Genomic DNA, 21868 nt, shown 5'->3' with positions numbered 1-21868 from the left:
TTCCAGGGAAGCCCTGCAGGCCAGATCTAAGCAACCCTGCTGGCTTGCTCCAGCTCCCGGGCCTTGAGTTTGACACCATGCTCTAGGGGCATGGTTTTGCTGTTTTTCGGCAAAACCATTGCAAAATGCAATCATGTCACCATGGAATGCTGCTCACGGCCATAAACGCAGTTCTGTTGTTGAGTCACGTGACTGCAGAGGAGACCCGACCGTCAGAACTTCGAATCTGGGTCATAAATCCCCTTTTTTTGAGTCGATCGTAAGCCAAGGACTACCTGTATTTTCAAACGGCAAGAAGCCAGCCAATGGTGGGCAGATGAGCAGACAGGTCTCACTAGGTTTGAGGTCCTGACAGTCACCAACTTAACCACTCTAAGGTAGACAGAATGTCACTGCCTCCATCGGTCTGCGGGGAGCCCAGCTCCAATCTGGGATCAAATCCCAGGAGTTCACTCACCTGAGGCTTCCTGTAGCCTTTGTTTTCAAGGAATTGTTCGAAGGCATACGTTCCATGGAGTGACGATTCTAATTCCGCCTCAGCCTGCAAAGAGAATGCTGGTTCACTTTTCATGTCAAGAGACTGCTTAAATTCTAAGTAGTTCTCAACCTTTTCTTCACCACGGTTCCCCCTTTAAATACTTCTTGTGGCCAGGGGTCATGACCATGGACCACAAGACTTAGCTGTCACGGTCCCCGATGGATGCCCTAATTAAATCGTGAGCCTCGAGCCAAGCTTCAAAAGAAATCCAGTTATTTATTAGGAGCTTCGTGTCAGCACGTTCCAAGTGAAGTCAAAGCTGGCTGAGGAATTCTGGGAGTCGAAGTCCACAAGTCTTCAAGTTGCCAAGGTTGGAGACCCTTGGTTTATATAATACCCCAGAAGGTACTTCATATAACTGGAGAACAGGAAAGAAGATTACTATCCAAAGAAACAGTCCTTGGATAGTCCTAAAGAATTTGAAGAGCAAATCCAAGACAGAACTGGAAAAAAATTTAGGTGGTTTACTTGAAGACGTTTTGTTACCAAACTAGGTAACATCATCAGTCTAGAAGGGAGTGGGGTTTGCAAGGAGGAGGAGGATAGCTATAGGGTATACTTGGCACTTTCTGTTCTACCTCAGCTACGGACCCCAAAGAACGCAGCACACACAAACTCTATACAAAGCTTATTTTACTCAAAATAACTTAGTCTTTATCATTCAAAGGCTGTTAATGAACTGTCTTAACAACCTACCAGAATTCTAAGACAAGGGAATCACAGTCTTACCAGAGTTGGCAGAAAGCCCAGAAGCAATTTTGCAGACGTGAAGGAGAGTGAACTAAAGTTGTTCTCTACAGCTTGTTGCAAGTGGCATTCCTTCTTAAATAGGCTAAGGGAGTGGCCAATTAGCCCCAAGCCTTACTCTCCAGGAGACCTCCTCCTGAGGAGCCACTCCTGCCTTTTGGCAGCTCTGCGCACCCATGCATTGAGAAGAGGCTCCTCCTCTTCATCCTCTTCACTTAAAGGAGCTTTTGGAGGTTCTGAAGGCCTTGGCTGAATCCCTGCCTCTGGCACCACATCTTCTCCAGCCTCCTCACTGTCCGATTCGAGCGCCAGCTGCACAGGCTGCTGGCACAGCATCACACCAGCCTCCTCGTTGTCGGAATCAGCTACAATCTGCACAGGCTGTTGACGGGCCACAACACTTTTTGAGCTTGGTGGTTTTCTTGAAGACGTTTCATTACCAAACTAGGTAACATCATCAGTCTAGAAGGGAGTGGGGTTTGCAAGGAGGAAGAGGATGGCTATGGGGTATACTTGGCACTCTCTGAGCTTGGTAGTTAATAAAAAAAATTATTTATTTATTTATTAATTAAATTTATTTATTCTATTAATAAAGAATTTAAACACAGTAAATTTCAAATAGGGCTAAAAAACACACCAGAAGTAGTGAGGAGAACCAACCCTGAGGGGAAACCGGCAAAGAATACAATGTGGAATGCTGTGAAGTTACCTTTTGGACAATCTTCTTCCTGGCGTTCAGGAAGATTTGCATACATTCAGGAATTTCTTCCTTCTCGGTTGCTCGTTTCTTTTTCCATGTCTTTGGAGGAAGGTACCAGGCTCCATATTTAATCTTTTCCCATTTGGGCTCAGAAGGGGCGAGCTAAAGACAAGAGATGTCAGTTTTTCCAGTGTCCTGGTCATTGACGCGTTTTCTGCACCCAAGACCGAGAGTCTTTTAGTTCTTTCATTCTTTGGGTTGCACAGAATAACAGAGTTGGAAGGGAGCTTGGAGCCAACTTTGTAGTTATTGCAAATAATAACCACTAGCTATAATAATAATAATAATAATAATAATAATAATAATAATAATAATAATAATAATAACAACAACAACAACAACAACAACAACAACAACAACAACAACAACAACAACAACAGTTCCTAGGTCCTTGGTTAGGATTCGAGCTGCTGAGCTATTAACCAGCCTCAAAGGCTGTGAATCTCACTAAAGATTAACCAATAATAATAATAATAACAACAACAACAACAACAACAACCACCCACTTAATTGTCAAAGCCCAAAGTCAAGGTTTCATTTTTCTCTCTCTTTCATGCAGAAAGTCCAGAAGCTGTTTCCAAACAACTACAAAACTATTTGCATTCTTGTCCTTCAATAAAATAGAATAGAAAAGAATAGAATAGAATAGAGAATAGAGAATAGAGAATAGAGTAGAGAATAGAGTAGAGTAGAGTAGAGTAGAGTAGAGTAGAGTAGAGTAGAGTAGAGTAGAGTAGAGTAAAATAGAATAGAATAGAATAGAATAGAACAGAATAGACTTGAGTAGAGTAGAGTAGAGTAGCATAGCGTAGAATAGCGTAGAATAGAGAGTAGAATAGAATAGAATAGAATAGAATAGAATAGAATAGAATAGAATAGAATAGAATAAAGTTGAGTAGAGTAGAATAGAGTAGAGTAGAATAGAATAGAGTTGAGTAGAGTAGAGTAGAATAGAGAACAGAGTAGCATAGAATAGAGAATAGAGTAGAGTAGAGTAGAGTAGCGTAGAATAGAGTAGAATAGAGAATAGAATAGAATAGAGTAGAATAAAGTTGAGTAGAGTAGAATAGAGTAGAGTAGAATAGAGAACAGAGTAGCGTAGAATAGAGTAGAATAGAATAGAGTAGAATAACGTAGAATAGAGTAAAATAGAGAGTAGAATAGAATAGAATAGAATAGAATAGAATAGAATAGAATAGAATAGAATAGAATAGAATAGAATAGAATAGGAATAGGAATAGGAATAGGAATAGGAATAGGAATAGGAATAGAATAAACAGAGTTGGAAGAGACCTTGGAGGTCTTCTAGTCCAACCCCCTATGCAAGCAGACTTTACACCAGAGATGGTGAACCTTTTTCTCCTCGGGTGCTGAAAGTGTGTGCATGTGCATGACAGCACACGCAAGCATGCCAACACCCATAATGTAATGCCCCCCATGCATGCGCGTGTGACCCCCCCATGCTCCCCCGCCCCCCACGTATGCGCGCACAACCCCTCTTTTGATGTTAGCAGGCCTCCCTGAAGCCTCCTGGGACCAAAAACGGGGTGCGGGGCATGCCCCACACCCCACCTTCTGTGCATTCATGCGGGACAAAAACCCCCCCCACGCATGCGCATGTGCATGCACACATGACACACATACCAGTTTGGACCGGCTCGGGCGAGTAGGTAGCAATGGCGGTGGGCAGTTTGGAGAACCGGTAGCAAAAATCCCTGCCCCCCGCCCCCCGTGCCCAGCTTAGGTCCGCGATCATCAGAGCCTTTTTTACCTTTTAAATGGCTCTGACCAGCCAAGCTCTAACGATCCCAGCTGAGTTGCCTGCCGATCAGGCAACTCAGCTTGGATAGTCAGAGCCATTTAAAAGAAAAAAAATTTTTTTCTTTTAAATGGCTCTGAGGATCCAAGCTCTGACGATCCCAGCTGAGTTGCCTGATCGGCAGAGGCTTTTTTTTCCCTTTAAAAACATTTTTTCTATAATCTCTTCAGCCGAAGAGGTTGCAGAAAAAATGCTTTTAAAAGCCTCTGACGATCCCAGCTGAGCCGCGCGATCATCAGAGACTTTTTTTTTTACTTTTAAAAGCATTTTTTCGGCCAAAGAGGTTGTAGAAAAAATGCTTTTAAAAATTAAAAAAAAAACCTCTGATGATTGCGCGGCTCAGCTGGGCAATGGGGGGAGGCAGGGATTTTTGCTACCAGTTCTCTGAGCCACCCGCCTCCATCGCTACCGGATCGGGCGATCCGGTCCAAACCGGGAGCATTTCACCCCTGGTCCACCCTTCTTAAAACTTGCTGAGGCTGACAAACTTTGCCTACTTATTTCTTTTTATGTGACACGCACATTATCGAATCCCTCAATAATTATCTCAGTATCTGTTACCGTTCCATTCATTTCAGCCTCCTTACCTTTGTGGTACTTTTCTTCCGGCCCGGGTGCCTCCCCAGGAATTGTCTCAGCTCCGCTGGTATTTGATAGAGCTCCACTATTTTAATGGGTGTGGCTGTCTTGATATCACTTTCGTACCTCGTGTCAAAGAGCTTCATGATGGTGTCTTCGTCAATGTTGTACTTTTCTCCTCCCTGGGATAATAAACCAAGAATACAAGTTCAGAAAACATTGCAAACACTCAGTCTAGGGCAGTGGTCTCAAGCTTGGCAGCTTTAAGATGCCTGAACTTCAACTCCCAGAATTCCCCAGTTAGCATCTATGAAAAACAGTAACTGTGAGAGGGATCTCGGAGTCTTAGTGGACAACCAATTCAATATGAGCCAGCTGTGTGCGGCGGCAGCCAAAAAAGCCAATGCAATCCTAAATTGCATTAACAGAGGGATACAATCAAGATCAAGGGAGGTACTAATACCGCTCTATAAAGCCTTAGTAAGACCACACCTAGAGTACTGCATCCAGTTTTGGTCGCCACAATGTAAAAAAGATGTGGAGGTTCTAGAACCATGATGGCGAACCTATGGCACGCGTGCCACAGGTGGCACACGGAGCCATAATAGTGGGCACGCCAGCTCAGCTCTGGGGCGCATGCGCATGCCGGCCAGCTGATTTTCGGGCCTTCTGGGCCCACCAGGCTGTTTCCTGCCTCTGGAGGGCCTGGGGGCGGGGTGGGGAAGGCCCGCTTTTCTTTCTTACCTGGCTCCAGATCCTCTCTGTGTATCTGGGAAGGGCGAAAACAGCCTTTCCCACTCCCTTGGAGGCCCTACGGAGGCTGAAAGGGCCCATTTCCCGACTCCCGGTGGAACAGGAAATGACGTTTTTTCCTGTCCCCAGCCTCCAGAGACTCCTAGAGAGGCTCCTAGAGACTTTCTCACCAAAGGTGGTCCCTATTTTTCTACTTGCATTTTTTACGTGCTTTCGAACTGCTAGGTTGGCAGAAGCTGGGACAAGTAACGGGAGCTCATTCCATTACACGGCACCAGGGATTCGAACCGCTGAACCGCTGACTTTGCAATCAACACACTCAGCGTCTTAGCCACTGAGCCACCGCGTCCCTTTCTTAACACATGCTGCACTTCAGTTTTCTTTCTCTTTTAACAGTGCATAATGGTGGGATTACTTTCACGCCTGTAGTGGAGGCATAGCTTAAAGCAATGTTGTGGGTTCTTCTTTAAGCCTTTAAACAGGGTTCTCTCCCATTTTTTTTTCTTTATTATTATTTTTAAACTTTTAAATTACTAACATTACAAACAACATATACAATATTTCACCCTGTGCTATACATAAGAAAGGAAGATTTGGTTCTTCGGATATATCCTCATGATCGCCAAAATCCACGTTCTCGGGGTACAGGTACCGAAGCATCCAATTTTCCCAGCGCATAGTCCACAAATGGTTTCCAAATTTTCCAGAAAATATCTTCTTTATAGTCACCATTTCTAATTTTAATATCACATGTCATTTTATCGTTTAAAGCTAATTTCCACATTTCACAATACCATTCTTCTATTCTAAAATTCACATCTAATTTCCAATATCGTTCTCTGTCCGAGGGTTCTCTCCCATTAAAAAAAAAAAAAAAAAGCTTTTATATATGGGTCAGTAATTGCTCAGGGCACCTTTCTTTTTCCTTTCCAACCACTGTGACTTTCACAAGAGTAAATCATGGTTCACGACCAGAATACCCTAATCAGACTGTTCCGTCCATGCTGACTCACCAAGCTTCTTTAGAAAAATCCTTTCCTATTTCCTCTTTTTATTATTATTTTTTTTTTACCCGATTGCAAACATTTCAAAACAAATGTCAACGTTCTCCTTCGGTTTACATTTCTGCATTCTGATTTCCGAATTAACATCCCAGACTACTTCTGCTTAATCATGCGGCGTAACCAAAAGAGAGAAGCAAGACAAAACGTGACCTTCAACAGGAGTGCCCAAGACAATCCATGACCCTCTGATCTGGAGAAGTGGTTCAAAAGTCAAATATTTTCTAATATTTCACTGCAGTAATGTCAGGTAGGAATGATAGCTACAGGTAGTCCTCGACTTACAACAGTTCATCCGGTGACCTTTCGAAGTTACAACAGCTCTGAAAAAGTGACTTATGACTGGTTTTCACACTTACGACCAGTGATGGCATTCAAATAATTTAATGACCGGTTCTCTGCCCTAATGATGGGCTGGGTGGGCGTGGCCATAGTGGGCGTGGCCAGGGGGTGTGACAGATAGCACTCGGCCTCCTGGACACCACTGGGAGTAAAAACGGGCCACAGTGGGGGGTGCCACACCTCCCGCACCACGTTTTGGGCCTAGGAGGCCTCCCTGCACTTACCTAGGAGCCAAAATGGGGTGCGTAGGGACTCCTGGAAGGGGCAGGACAGGGAGGGGCAGGGCCAGCCAGCAATTTAACCACCAGTTTGCCTGAACCTTCCCGAACCGGCTGAATCCCACCACTGCTTACGACCGTTTCAGCATCCCCATGGTCACGTGAACAAAATTCAGACGCTTGGCAACTGATTCATATTTATGACGGTTGTAGTGCCCTGGGCTCATGGGATCAGCTTTTTCTAAGCTTCTCACAAGCAATGTCAATGGGGAAGCTAGATTCACTTAACAACAGTGTTACTAATTTGACAACTGCAGGGATTCACTTAACAAATGTGACAAGAAAAGTCGTAAAATGGGGCAGAACTTCCTTAACGAATGACTCCCTTAGCACAGAAATGTTGGGCTCCATTGTGGTCATAATTCGAGGACTACCTGCATTGGTAGATCATTCAGAAGATTTATCCAGGTGCCTCTTCTGGTGGCCTTTAGTAGGGAGCTGCTGATATTTTGCGTTTTGATTCAATTATTTGATTGATTGATTGAATCAAATAGAATAAAATATTCTTCTAATAGAAGAATTTATTCAATTTTTCTATTAGAAACATTTGCTTGTCGTCAATCTGGATTGTTGTTGTTGCTGTTCAGTTGCTAAGTCAGGTCCAACTTTTCACAACCCCATGAACCATAGCCAGGGATGGGATTCTATCGGTTCGGACCGGTTCGGGTGAAGCAGTAACTCCAACTGGTTCGCTCCGATGATCAGGTCGGCCTGCCTCTGCGCTTTCCTTACCTTTATCTTCTCAGCTGATTGGGGCGGGAGAGCGGATTGCCGTGCCTCAGCTGTGTTACTCCCAAGTGGTAACACAGAATATTAGTATTTATAAAAAGTGCGAAGCGTGCGATCACTGAACTGGTTGTTAAGCGGGCAGCATCCCACCACTGACCATAGCAAACCAGCTCCTCTTCCCCCATCCTCCACTGTCCCCCAGAGTTTGCCCAAATCCATGTGATTAAATGAATGGTTCTAAGCAGTGGTGAAATGTAAAATTTGTTACTACCAGTTCTGTGGGCGTGGCTTAGTGGTGGGGGGTAATGTGACTGGGTGGGTGTGGCCCACTTTTTTTTTTGTTTTACTTTTAAAACCATTTTTTCTACAACCTCTTTGGCAGAAGAGGTGGTAGAAAAAATGCTTTTAAAAGCCTCTGACGATCCCAGCTGAGCCGCGCAATCATCATTTACTTTTAAAAGCATTTTTTCGGCCGAAGAGGTTGTAGAAAAAATGCTTTTAATTTTTTTTTTTAAAAAGCCTCTGATGATCGCGCGGCTCAGCTGGGCAATGGGGTGGGGCAAGGATTTTTGCTACCGGTTCTCCGAACCACCTGCCACCATCGCTACCGGATCGGACGATCCGGTCCAAACCGGGAGCATTTCACCCCTGGTTCTAAGTTGAGGACTACCTGTATAAAAGTATCAAACCAGGGATGTGGATTGGCTTGCTGGATTTACATTGTCTGCTCAGTTGTGCTTGTGGTTCTCATTCAACTGGCTTTTACAGTTATTTGTACTTACCATTGCATTAACCCATTCACAAAACTCCTTTGTTACCCGCTTGACGTTTTCATCCAAAGGGGGAACGTAATCTATTTTGGCTGCCTGATGTCTCTCGGCCACCTTTTTCTTACTAAACCACGTGTAAGGGTTCTTTTTTGTCTGCACCCAGCTGCGGATACAAAAAGTAGAGTCTTGTCGTTAAATGAATGAGACGAACATAAAACAACAACAACAAAAAATAATGCTAGAGTACTGGTAGTTTTTGACTTAACAACCATTTGCTTAGTGAATGTCTCTGGAGATTCTCAGTCATCCAGGTCGTGGTTGTCCCAAAGCTGCTTTTTTCAAGAGGCAACTGGACTTTTCTTGATTTTTCTTTGAAGACGTTTCACTTCTCATCCAAGAAGCTTCTTCCGCTCTGACTGGATGGTGGGGAATGGAAGGATTTATATTCCTTGCAGACAACTGGTCATTTGCATCCTTTTAGAGAATCGTTGAGGCCATTTGGAGGTTTATCTGTGTCCTCAGGGTCACCTGATGGGTGTGGAGCAGGGGTGAAATGCTCCTGGTTCGGACCGGATCGCCCGATCCGGTAGCGATGGAGGCGGGTGGTTCGGAGAAGCGGTAGCAAAAATCCCTTCGGCACCCCCTCATGCCCAGCTGAGCCGCACGATCATCAGAGGCTTTTTTAAAAAACTTTTAAATGCATTTTCTTCTACAACCTCTTCTGACGAAAAAATGCTTTTAAAAGTAAAAAAAAAAAAGGCTCTGATGATCACGCGGCTCAGCTGGGATCGTCAGAGGCTTTTCAAAGCATTTTTTTCTGCAACCTCTTGGCCGAAGATGTGGTAAAAAAAATGCTTTGAAAAGTCTCTGACGATCCCAGCTGAGTTGCCTGATCGGTAGAGGCTTTTCAAAGCATTAGAAAAAATGCTTTGAAAAGTTAAAAAAAAAAAAAGTTGGCCACGCCCACCCAGTCACATTACCCACCACCACCAAGCCACGCCCACAGAACCGGTAGTAACATATTTTAGATTTCACCCCTGGTGTGGAGCCTTCTTGCAACTGTTGAAAGGACTGTGTTGTAGATTGGAGATAGATGATGTATGTTGAGAGAGGGCTGTTCAGTTTTGACACAGGTGGGCTCCTTGACCTCCCTCTTTCAAACCAGATTGCAAAAAAGAATGCAAATGACCAGCTGTCTGCAATCCTTCCCTTCTCCACCATCCAGTCAGAGCTGAAGAAGCTTCTTGGATGAGAAGCGAAACGTCTTCAAAGAAAAAAAAAAAGAAAGTCCAGTTGTCTCTTGAAACAAAAAGCACCTTTGAGGCATTTGTTTAGCGATTATTCGAAGTTACAAGAGAGTCCTGACCCCTTCCAATAAAGTTACAGTCATACAGTCATAAGTGGGAGGAGATGGGTGGTGGGAACGATGAGAAGATTAATAGTAGTGCAGACTTAGTGAATAGTTTGACAGTGTTGAGGGAATTGTTTGTTTAGCAGAGTGATGGCATTTGGGGAAAAACTGTTCTTGTGTCTAGCTGTTCTGGTGTGCAGTGCTCTATAACGTCATTTTGAGGGTAGGAGTTGAAACAATTTGTGTCCAGGATGCGAGGGATCTGTAGATATTTTCTCAGCCCTCTTTTTGACTCGTGCAGTATACAGGTCCTCAATGGAAGGCAGGTTGGTAGCCATTGTTTTTTCTGCAGTTCTAATGATCCTCTGAAGTCTGTGTCTGTCTTGCTGGGTTGCATTTGATTTGTTAAATACTGCAGTAATGTAATCAAATATGAAGATCTGAGTCACACTTTGGAAGGGTCTAATCCGGTGCCACAAGAACTCACCTCCATGTTCCTTCTCACCTCAGCCCACAGCAAGGGCCAAACGCTGCCCATCAGCTGGTTACAAATTGGCTCACCTATTTTTTTAAAAAAAATATTTCACTTATATTTGTTAAATTTGCATTTTTACTTGTTTCACTACTCACGGAAGGGTGGAACTGTAGCTTCTGGTTGGGGGCACATCGTATTTCACGTGATACTGAGCAGGCGAAGGGATGGTCGCATCGTCTTTATTATAATCTGGCGATGTTCGGGTCAGCTGCATCTCAGGGTCCAGGAGCTTCATCACATCATCAAAAAGCTGTCAGGGCACAGCAAGATAGGACACTGTTTCTCCTGTCTGAATCATCTCATTTCATTTCATTTCATTTATTGGATTTATATACCGCCCTACTCCCGAAGGACTCAGGGCGGTGAACAGCCACAGAATAAAACACATAAATACAAAATTTAAAAACAGAATAAAACCGAATTAAACAATTTGGCTGAGACAAATTTAAAACACCCAATAATTTTAAAAACAAATTAAAATTTACATTTTAAACGGGAAACATTTAGGCCAGGCCAGCTTGATGGAATAAAAAAGTCTTGAGAGCACAATGGAAGGTGTGCAGATCCGGTATCCTCCGTATCTCCGGGGGGAGCTCATTCCAGATCGTAGGTGCCCCCACAGAGAAGGCTCTTCCCCTGGGGGCCGCCGGTCGACATTGTTTGGCCGCCGGCATGCGGAGGAGCCCCTCTCTATGAGAGTGTACCGGCTGGAGGCTATTGGTGGTAGCAGGCGGTCCCGTAAATAACCAGGTCCTAAGCCATGGAGGTCTCAAATTTCAGATGGGGGGGGGGAAGTATAGCAGGGTGTAAACAGCAAAATCAGACGGTCATTGCAAGGAGCCCGGGGTTTTTGCTGCAGGTTGCATTGTGAGGAAGACATTGGATTGTTAAAGCCCTATGAAAATAAAGAGTTTACGAGAATAACAGAATAGTTAAGTTTGAAGGGACCTTGGAGGTTTTCTAGTCCAACCCCCTGCTCAAGTAAGAATCACTATGCCGGTGATGGCTAACCTTTTTGCCATCGCGTGCCAAAGTGGGGGGGAGTGCGGGGTGGTCGTGCACGTGAGTGCCCACACCCATAATTCTGAGCCCTGCCCCCCCGTGCATGTGTGTGCGACCCCCCCCGCCCCGTGCTCCCTCCGCTTTTGGCATGTGATGACACAGTGGGCCCAGTAGGCCCGTTTTCCGCCCTCCCCAGGCTCCAGAGGCTTTCTAGGAGCCTGGGGAGGGCAAAAACAGCCTCCCCTGGGAGGCTGCTGACTTCCGGTGGGCCCAGAAGGCCCGAAAATCAGCTGGCCAGCAACCACATGCGTGCTGGAGCTCAGCTAGGGCAACGCTTATGTGCCCACAAATATGGCTCCACGTGCCACCTGTGGTATGCGTGCCATAGGTTCGCCATCACGGCACTATTCCATTCCAGACAAATGGCTGCCCAGTTTCTTCCTAAAAGCCTCCAGTGGATATCCGGATTTGTAAAAATAATAAAGGTGGGATACAAAATAAATAAAAGAATAAATCCATTTTACCTCTTGAGGCACACTCTCTTCCAGGTGTGGATAAAGTGCCAGTGGGTGCTGCTCCTGGGTGAGCTTGGCCTGACTCACGGAGTCCGTCTTGGTTTTCTGAGGTGTGGGGAGTCTGGAGTGAACCGCTGAGCGTTTCCTCAGCAAGTCTCTGGATTTGTAAGGGACAATCTGGGAAGAATCCAGTTTCTTATACTGTAGGATGATCGGATCGGGCCCTTTGTTGCCTTGAATTATTACGTTGTCCGAAGGTGGAGGACAGCCACTTCTGAAATCATCCAGGCCATTTTTCAGAAATCTCCATCGCTGGCTGTTGAGAGAATCCGAGAATCTCTCTTTGTTACTGGCCTGCTTTTGAAAGCATCTGGAAGGTAATTTTTCCTTGTACCTGGATGGAAAGAAGGTATGGCCAGCATTTAAAACAAATATCTCTTGGCTACGATACTTCTAAAAATGAACTGGGAATCTACCAGCTTTCTTACAATATTCACTTCATCAACATTTTTGTTTGCGTTTCACCAAAGGACATACAGGTAGTCCTGGTTTGGCAACTGCCTCACTTAGTGACCGTTCGCAGTCACAACGGTGACGAAGAGAAACTTTGCAACCAATCCTCGCATTGATGACCTTCGCAGATCTATAAAGCAAAGGGAAGCTCAAGGAGGATCATAGGCACGGCCACCATTTTCTTTAGAGATCGCTTCACTTAACAACCGACTTGTGTTCCCTAAATGGGGGCTAGGTCGGTAGTGGGATTCAAATCCCATCGCTACTGGTTTGCTCATGTGCAGAGATGTCCGGGCGGGTGGGCGGAGCCTCCCACCGCCACCGCTAACGGTTCCCCCGATCTGGGGCGAACCGGTAGCAACCCACCACTGGACTAGGTGTATTTAGAGTTTGAGATAATCCTGTCTGGACTTGCAAGGTATTCAGTCTGAGCTACAAGCTATGATTGGATGATTCCCCTGTGTTAAGGTCACTTTCCCTGCCGTTCCAGAGAAGCATCTGCAAATTGCTTCACTTCATAGGGTAGTTTGTATGTACCGTGTTTCCCTGAAAATAAGACCCTGTCTTATATTTTTTTGAACCCCAAAATAAGCACTTGGCCTTATTTTCAGGGAGGTCTTATTATTTTGGGGCGCATGGAGCAAGATGGGGCTCCTCTTACTGAAGTGATTCGGGAATAACGAGAGGCACAACCAAGCAAGTGACAACAGCTCTTTAATTTACAGTGAGACTTTAGCAAAAACTCAGAGGCTGCAGTCCTCCTTATATACAATCCCGGAGGGACTGTCAGCCAGTCAGAAACGTAGGCAGGTTTGAAACTCCCGCTCAAAAGTATCAATACATAACACCCCTCCCTTCCCAGAAGGCACTGTCATTCAAAAATTTACATAAGTACACACAAAATCTCGCAGGTGTCCAGGGCGAGTTCTCGTCCTAGTTGACCTGCGCAGTTCAGTGTTTGGTGGGGCGTCAAGCTGGTCGGAGGGACTTTCTGTCTCTCCCGGCTCCGCCAATGGAACCTCCTGGATTTTGTCCGGGGCGTGGTTATCCCCGGTTGGGAGTGGCGAGTCGCTGGGGCGGCGCTGGAACCAGGGTTTGTCAGCTAAGTATTCTCGCGACCCCGGGCTTGAGTTAGCTGTTTTGGGAAAGTTGTTATAGTTAGGCTCGGATATGTCTAAATTTATGTTTGCTTCGCCGACTACCCTTTTTCTCAGCTGGTCTATGTGGTGCTTCCAGAGTCTGTCTACCCCTATGTCTACCGTATAAGATTTCGGGCCCGTTATGCCCACTATGGTTCCTGCAACCCATAGAGGTCCGCTGGCATAGTTGCGAGCGAACACTGGGGACCCAACCTGAAACTGTCTTAGTCCAGAGGTCTCTCCCTTGAAATTTTCATGCGAATAATTGGGGTGAAGCCTATCTAACACGCACCGGAGCTTCCTGCCCATGAGGAGCTCTGCTGGGCTTCTCCCTGTGGCTGTGCATGGTGTGGCATGCTGGACAGCTAAGAATTGATCTATCCTGGCCTGCCAGTCTCCGTTATCTAGTCTGGATAGGGCCTCTTTGGCCGTTCTAACAAAGCGTTCGGCCAATCCGTTAGAAGCCAGGTGGAACGGGGCCGATAGGGCATGGCGGATGCCCAGTCCGGCCAAGTATCCCTCGAACAGGGTTGCTGTGAATTGAGGGCCGTTGTCAGATACTAGGGTATCCGGTAGGCCATGTGTGGCAAGCAGCTTGCGAAGGGCTTTAATAACTGCCTCGGCTGTGGTAGAGGGCATTAGAATGATTTCAAGCCATTTTGAAAAGGCATCTACTACAATTAAAAACGTTTGCCCATGGAAGGGGCCAGCAAAATCAATATGGATCCTCCCCCATGGCCCTTTTGGTTTCTCCCACTCTCGGATGGGCGCTACCGGGGGATCGGGGCGAGACTCCTGGCAGGGTCTGCACTTCCCCACCCACTCAGAGATAACTTGGTCCATGTTGGGCCACCATACGTAACTGCGGGTTAAACTTTTCATTCTGACAATGCCCGGGTGCCCTTCGTGCAACAATTCTAAGACCCTCGTTCATAGTTTCGTTGGCACTACCACCCGGTCACCCCACAACAAGCAACCACCTTGCGTAAACAGTTCGTTTCGTTTGTTTACAAAACCTTGGTAGTCCCCCCCGTCCACCTTGACCGGCCACCCTTTTAGCACCCAGCCCATCACAGTACGAATGATCGGGTCCCTGGCTGAGGCTTTAGCCACTTCGGCAGAGGAAATAGGTCCCAAAGTTAATGTGTCCATTAGAAGGACGGAGGCCTCAGGTGTTGGATTGGTCAGTAAGTCAGGTAGGGGACAGCGGCTGAGGGCATCCGCGTGACCCAGGGTCCGTCCAGGTCGGTGTACAAGCTGATATGAATAGGCCGAAAGAAAAATAGCCCATCTAGTCAAGCGTGGGGACAGAGCAGCGGGGGTGGGCCTGTCGCCTGCCAAAAGTCCTAGCAAGGGCCGGTGATCAGTCACAAGTTCGAATTGTCGGCCAAAGAGATATTCGTGGAACTTTTTAACCCCCGCAATTGCAGCCAGAGCCTCTCTGTCCAATTGGCTATAGTTTCGCTCTGTGCTTGACAGGGTGCGAGAGTAAAACGCAATGGGCGCCTCTAGGCCGTTCGGAAGTCTATGGCCCAGGACGGCACCAAGTCCTACGGGGGAGGCGTCACAAACCAATACAAGCGGTAGCGCTGCATTGTATTGGATTAGGAAACTGTCTTCCGATAGAAGTCTCTTTACAGCCTCAAAAGCGGCTGCTTGTGGTTTCCCCCAGACCCATGGTACATTCTTCCCCAATAGTTTGTGTAGGGGATCTGCGACAGTAGATTTGTCTTTCAGGAACATTGAGTAAAAATTGAGCAGTCCAAGGAAGGCTTGGAGCTCAGCTTTGGTCTTGGGGGCAGGTGCGCTCTTAATCGCTCTCACCTTGCTTTCGGTAGGGTGGATGCCTGTGCCGTCCACCCTGTACCCCAAAAATTCAACAGAGGGGACAGTGATCATACATTTATTTTTCTTTAACTTCAGTCCCGCTTCCCTAAATCTAGAAACGACGTTCCTGACTCTGTCCCCTAACTGACGTTCGTCCTGAGCACTGACTAGAACGTCATCAAAATAGGGCACCACTCCGGGAAGCCCTTGCAGAAGGCGCTCCATGGTGCTTTGAAATAGGCCAGGTGCGACGCTCACCCCAAATTGGAGCCTGGTGCATTTAAATGCACCCCTATGAGTAACAATCGTTTGTGCCTCTGCCGTGGCATCATCAACTGGTAATTGTTGATAGGCCTGAGCCAGATCTAATTTGGCAAAAAATTTTCCGGGCCCCAGGGAGTGTAGTAGATGATGCACGATCGGCACCGGATAGGCGCTCGGCTGCAAAGCCTTGTTGATCGTGCACTTGTAGTCGGCGCAGATTCTAATTGAGCCGTCGGACTTTACTGGGGTCACTATAGGGGTTTCCCACTTTGCATGGTCAACGGGAACCAGTACCCCTTGTTTAATCAGTTTGTCCAGTTCCGCATCGATTTTTGGTTTCAATGCGAAAGGCACCCGTCTGGCCTTGAGTCTTATTTGGGCTACGTTGGGGTCTAAATTAAGGGAGATAGGGGTCCCCACATACTTGCCCAACGTGTCCCCGAAAACGTCCTGGAACTCGGTCAGGAGACTGTCTTTTAACGATGACTTGAGCATCTGGTGGACGCCGGTGAAGCCCATGCCGAGGGCTCGGAACCACCCCATGCCGAGAAGGCTGGGAAGCTGCTTCGTGATGATGGTCAGTGGCAGGTCTCTTTCGTAGTCTCCGTAGGTGACTCAGAACGTGCCCACGCCTTCGAGGGGGACTCGGTTCCCCTGGTAGTCTAGGATGCGCAGTCTCTGTTTGGAGAGCTGGTCCTTCCGGAACGACGGCAGGAGGGTCTTTAGGGTCGCCCATGACATTATGGAGAGAGCCGATCCGGTGTCGATCTCCATTGAGCATGGCTTGCTGTTGATTTCGACCACCGTGCTGACTTTGTCCTCGATTTCCGCGCTGGCCTGGTCTATGTGAATGCTGCGGCCATCTCGAGGTTCAAATTCGCGCCGTTTTTCCGCGCCGCCTCCTCTCGTTGGTTGTTTCTGGCGCGTTGATTCTGGTTGGCTGCGGCGCTCACGTGGTTGGTGTTTTCTGGGCAGAATGGCTCTACAGACTCGCGCCAAGTGCCCTTTTTCCTCGCAACGCCTGCAAATAGCCTCCCTATATTTGCAGGACAGTCTGTCATGGTGTCCTCCACAGCTGGGACAGCTTCACCGGGGGCTGCCTGTGTCCTTTCTCTGGTGCTCCGTTCGGAAGACGTCTTCATCCGACTCGGACTCCGAGCTGGATCCGGCGTCTTCTCTGTGCACCGGGGCAGACTTGGGGTTGTCTTTGCTGGTCAGCGGACGCTGCAGCGTTTCTGCGGCTTTTGTGGAGGCTTCATGAGCCCTGGCCTCGTCTAGGGCTCCAGCAAGCGTTAAATCAGGCTTGGCGAGCAGGCGCCGTTGCAGCCTAATGTCCCGGACACCACAGATGAGTTGCTCAAGCAACGCATCGTCCAAGTCTCTATAGTTGCAATGGGTTGCGGCTTTCCTCAGGCTGGCCATGTATGCGCTGACCGGTTCTCCCTCTCGTTGTACGCGCTGTCTGAGTTGGTATCGTTGCACGAACTTGGAGGGCACGGGAGCATAATGAGCCCGGAGTGTGGCCATCAGGGTGTCCCAGGAAACGGTCTGGACCGGCGTTGGCTCGCACAGTGACTCTGCCATCTCGAACACGTCCGGTCCGCAGTGGCTTAGGAAGAGGGCCCTCTTCCGATTAGCGGAGAGCCCTTGCATGTCGCTGGCTTCGAGCGAGCATTCGAACCTCGTCAGGTACGAGACCCATTTTTCGCGGGTCGGATCAAAAGGCTTGGGCGGAACGTAGGCAGACATGTTCGGTATGCCTCCTGTGGTTCGCCTCGTCGCCTAGCTGAAGCTCGTGGTCTCATTGGTTCGCTTTGTTGTGACCTCTATCCCACCTTCGTCGCCAATGAAGTGATTCGGGAATAACGAGAGGCACAACCAAGCAAGTGACAACAGCTCTTTAATTTACAGTGAGACTTCAGCAAAAACTCAGAGGCTGCAGCCCTCCTTATATACAATCCCGGAGGGACTGTCAGCCAATCAGAAACGTAGGCAGGTTTGAAACTCCCGCTCAAAAGTATCAATACATAACACTTGCCGTCTTACCTGATTTCCAGCTCTGTCTCCCTAACCCTAAGTCAGTAGTGGGTTTCAAAAAATTTTTACTACCAGTTCTGTGGGTGTGGCTTGGTGGGTGTGGCATGGCTTGGTGAGTGTGGCTTGGTGGGTATGGCTGGGGAAGGATACTGCAAAATCCCCATTTCCTCCCAATCAGCTGGGACTCAGGAGGCAGATGGGGGCGGGGCCAGTCAGAGGTGGTATTTACTGGTTCTCCAAACTACTCAAAATTTCCACTACTGGTTCTCCAGAACTGGTCAGAACCTGCTGAAACCCACCTCTGCCTTATCCAGAGGAAATGGCAGGGACTGACTGCGCATGCGTTTAAATATTTTCGACGAGGGCTTATTTTTTTGGCGGGGCTTATTTTAGCGCATATGCTCAAAAGCCTAATTGGGCTTATTATCCGTGGATGTCTTATTTTAGGGGAAACAGGGTATGTATCAGTGGTGGGTTGCCCCCGGTTCAGACCGATTCTATAGAACTGGTAGTAAAACCGGCGGGAGGCTCCGCCCACCGACCCCGATGTCATCAGAACGCTTCTGCGCATGTGCGCGCACAACCCTGTTGCGAACTGGTAGTAAAGGTAGGTAGAACCCACCCCTGGTATGTATGCATGTATGTGTATACATAAATACATGCACATACAAACAACTGTGGTAAGGAAGATCATAAAATGGAGCAAAATCCATTTAACAACTACCTCACTTAGCAACAGAATTTTTGGTCTCCGTTGTGGTTGTGTAAGTCAAGTAATAATTTTTAAAAATACCCTTTCTTCTAGGTTTCAAAGCCAGCAATTTTACAAGTCACCTTATTTAAAATTAAAATGATGTAACCTCTGCGGCAGGCATGGCAGTGGTGAAATGTAAAATTTGTTACTACCGGTTCTGTGGGCGTGGCCTGGGTGGGTGGGCATGGCCAACTTTTTTTTTAACTTTTAAAAGCATTTGTAGAAAAAATGCTTTTAAAAGTAAAAAAAAAAAGCCCCTGATGATCGCGCAGCTCAGCTGGGCATATAGGGGGCAGGGATTTCTGCTACCGGTTCTCCGAACCACCCACCACCATCGCTACCGGATCGGGCAATCCAGTCCGAACCGGGAGTATTTCACACCTGAGGCATGGGTATCTTACAAGGAAAGGATTGTGAGTTTACATTCAACAAACCAGATTGTGCAGAGTATGGCTACAGTCCAAGATTAAAACTAGCCAAGAATCAAGTAAACGATACCCCCAATCATGAAACTAGTAACGCAGACAAATCAGCTAACTGTAAACAATAGCCTAAGCAAGAAACCACAAAGAACACTCCCACCAATGCTGACTAGACAAGCCACTAATATATAAAAATGAGAGCAAACCTTACTCCCTTTTGGCACTGATGACATTACCTAGTTTGGTAATGAAATGTCTGCAAGAAAACCAGCAAGCTCAGACAGCACCAAGGATCCCGTAGTCGAACTCTCAAATACTCTCTTCTATCAGGGCTACCATCTCTGTATTGCAAAAACTACACAACCTCTAGGTGTCAGCAAAGACTTCTTGAAATAAGTCTTTCTTGAACCATGACAAGCTCCTTTAGGCTTTTCAATAACCTAGTGGAGCGTCCTTGACTGAATTTGTTCTGACCTTGTGGGGTCCTTGGTGGTCTCTGAGTTTGGTTATTTTCTTGCAGACATTTCATTACCCAACTAGGTAACATCATCAGTGCTAGAAAGGAGTGGATTTGCTCCAGGGGTGGGATTGAAAAAATTTAGCAACTGGTTCTCTGCCCGGTTGCTGGGTGGGCGTGTGTTGTGGCTCCGTTACCTGAGCCTGTGTCATCGGCAGGAGAGGACTCCGAGAGTGAAGGAGAGGAGTTGGCAAGGCTTCCCTCTCCAGGACCCTCCACTCTGGCAATGCCTTCGGTGTCCGCCAAAAAGCAAGAGATAGGCCCGGGGCCAAGCACGTCCACGCAGCCACAGATGGACAGTGAAGAGGGTAATAAGTCTTGGCTGGACCCACGCCAGCACCGCAGAGATAAGTGCATGCAACAGAAGAAAGGGCGTGCCCAACATTAGGCTGAGTCACTGGACCACACCCCACAGGATATAAAAGGTGGCCAGTCAAACCTTGTGATGAACAAAGCCGAAAGCTTCCACACCATTCTGCATTGCCGGACTTTTGCTTTAAGACTTTGCTAGAAGTATCTCTGGACTTGATTTAATTCCGTAATTATTGAACTGCTTTCCTTTGATGTATTAGAAGTGGGGAGAAGTTATCTCTCCTCTTTGTAAATAATAAACTTTTGGCAGGCAGCCACTAGGTTGTTGCCAAGTTCCGTTATCATAAAGAAAAGGATTTTGCTGGCTGGTTTGATCTTTAACTCCTGAACGTCTGTTGGTGTGTGTGCATGGGGTTGGGGTTGGGGACAGAACAGCGTGGCCATGGTGGGCGTAGCCTACTCAGCCTCCTGCACCATGGTGGGAGGCCATTTTCACCCTCCCCAGGCTCCAGAGGGTTTTTTTGAGCCTCCGGGAGGCGAAAACAGCCTCCCCTGGGCTCCAGAGGCCCTCTGGAGGCCGGAAATGGGCCTGTTTCAGGACTTCCGGAACTTCCGGGAGGCCCGTTTTTCGCCCTCCCAGAGCCTCCGCGTGGGCCCTGCACTTACCTGGCATCCAAAACAGGCCACGTGGAGACTCCTGGGAGGGGCAGGGTAGGTGGGCATGGCCAGCCAATCCTTGCAACTACTGGTTCAGTGAACCAGATATAAAATTAGCATTGGTTCTCCTGAACCGATCCAAACTGGCTGAATCCCACCACTGGTTTGTCCTCCACTCTCCACTAAAACACAAGCAAGACACTGTGTAGGACAAAGAGGCAGAAGTCTAATAATCGCACCTATGAACAGCAACTAGCAGTCCGAAGACGTCATGAAAATTCCTTAATTTCACAGCACGTGGACAGACTTAACCGTAGCTTCAACCGGGAAACTGTGAGCTTTCTAGACCAAGCCCAATTTCTGATCTTGCCTTATGTCCAGATGTCAAAATAGGTTTGTTTGGTTACAGCAGAGGCTTTAGTACCAGCCAATGGTGGTTTATTCAAATAAACCATGTTTAAGCCCTTTAATTTAGGTCATTGTTTTGAAGACGGCTTTAACAGGGATTGAGTCAGCTTTCAAGGTCCTACAGTTCCTAAAATAAGTCCTAGACTGGCTGTGCACCCGCAATGCTTGCCGCAAATGGCCGTCCGTTCCTTCTCACCCACACACTTAATCGGCTTACTCTTATTTGCTCACCAAGGGGCAGGATACATGTTGACTGGCATTAGGGCAAGCTTTTGCAACAGCTGACCAAAGGAACCAGCTTCCTCTGTTAAAAGGGACAGGATAGAGCTAAGGATGCTTGTCTCCCAGCAACAAGATGCTTGAGTCAACCATTTGTTCCCGTTGCTAGGAGACAACAGCAAAGCCATGGCAACCATAGAGATGAGCAACTGCCACACTGGCTTGGGCCTACTTGCTTTTGCTAGAGAAGCCTTCTCCACACTGATGTTTCCTAGATGTGCTGGAAGAAATGTTTCTTGAACAAATCCAACTTGGCTACTGTGCCGAGTGGGAATTCTGGGATATGTAGTTCCTGATCCTTCCAAAGGTCATGAGGCCACCTGGCGGTCAAAGCCAAGGCCTCCCCACTTCAATCCTTTGCAAGCATGGATGCTTTATTTATTTGATGGGCTCAGAGGTGGCTCCAGTTGAAGAAAATAGCAGCAGTCATATCCCACCAAGCACTTGGATTAAAAATGTTGCATAAGAATAAAATCCAGAAAGCCCCAAGGACCCTTAATAAGAATTCACATATATATGTGCTCCTTCACAGAAAAGCAAAATAAAAGTAGTCCTTGACTTACATCTGCAATGGAATCCCAAACTTACATTGCTAAGCAAGGCAGTTGTTAAGTGAGTTTGGCCCCATTTTACGCACAGTTGTGTTGGAAGAAAAACCCAGATCCAATTCCAAGCCAGGAATGAAATGGAATCTGATAGGAAAGAAAGATTTATTGATGAACAGAACCGCCAACAGCTGGTGGTTCTGGGGCAGCTGACGAAATGGAGTTGAGAGTGGGTGGGTTTTTTATACCATCTTGATTCCTGGGGGTCATGTAGGGGTCATGGCTGGCTCTATAGGCAAAAGGGGAAATGCAAATCCTAGGTGTTTGAGCTAATCTTGTCAACCTTTGGCTTGCCTAATTGTGTGGCTTATCTGGAGTCTCCATCTGACCCAGTCTTTCTGAGTGGATTATCAAA

The 21868-nt window shown here is 47.1% G+C and overlaps 1 protein-coding gene across 1 annotated transcript in view; it reads right to left on the bottom strand.

Annotated features, from left to right (window-relative positions):
* The window catches only part of FAM47E (family with sequence similarity 47 member E), a 33418-nt gene extending 12409 nt beyond the window's left edge, over window positions 1–21009 (bottom strand). The window contains exons 1-7 of the mRNA XM_087875241.1: window positions 20861–21009; window positions 11789–12173; window positions 10358–10512; window positions 8389–8539; window positions 4452–4625; window positions 1995–2147; window positions 458–541 (exon numbers count right to left, since the gene is read on the bottom strand). Of these exons, the coding sequence (XP_087731367.1) occupies window positions 458–541; window positions 1995–2147; window positions 4452–4625; window positions 8389–8539; window positions 10358–10512; window positions 11789–12173; window positions 20861–20889 (1131 nt within the window). The 5' untranslated portion in view covers window positions 20890–21009. The remainder of the gene's footprint in view (window positions 1–457; window positions 542–1994; window positions 2148–4451; window positions 4626–8388; window positions 8540–10357; window positions 10513–11788; window positions 12174–20860) is intronic.
* Between the last annotated feature and the right edge of the window lie 859 nt (window positions 21010–21868).

This window comes from Pantherophis guttatus, chromosome 8, assembly GCF_059756535.1.
Source record: "Pantherophis guttatus breed Tessera chromosome 8, ASM5975653v1, whole genome shotgun sequence".
Classification (NCBI taxonomy): Eukaryota; Metazoa; Chordata; class Lepidosauria; order Squamata; family Colubridae; genus Pantherophis; species Pantherophis guttatus.
This window is presented reverse-complemented; position numbering and strand designations above follow the sequence as displayed.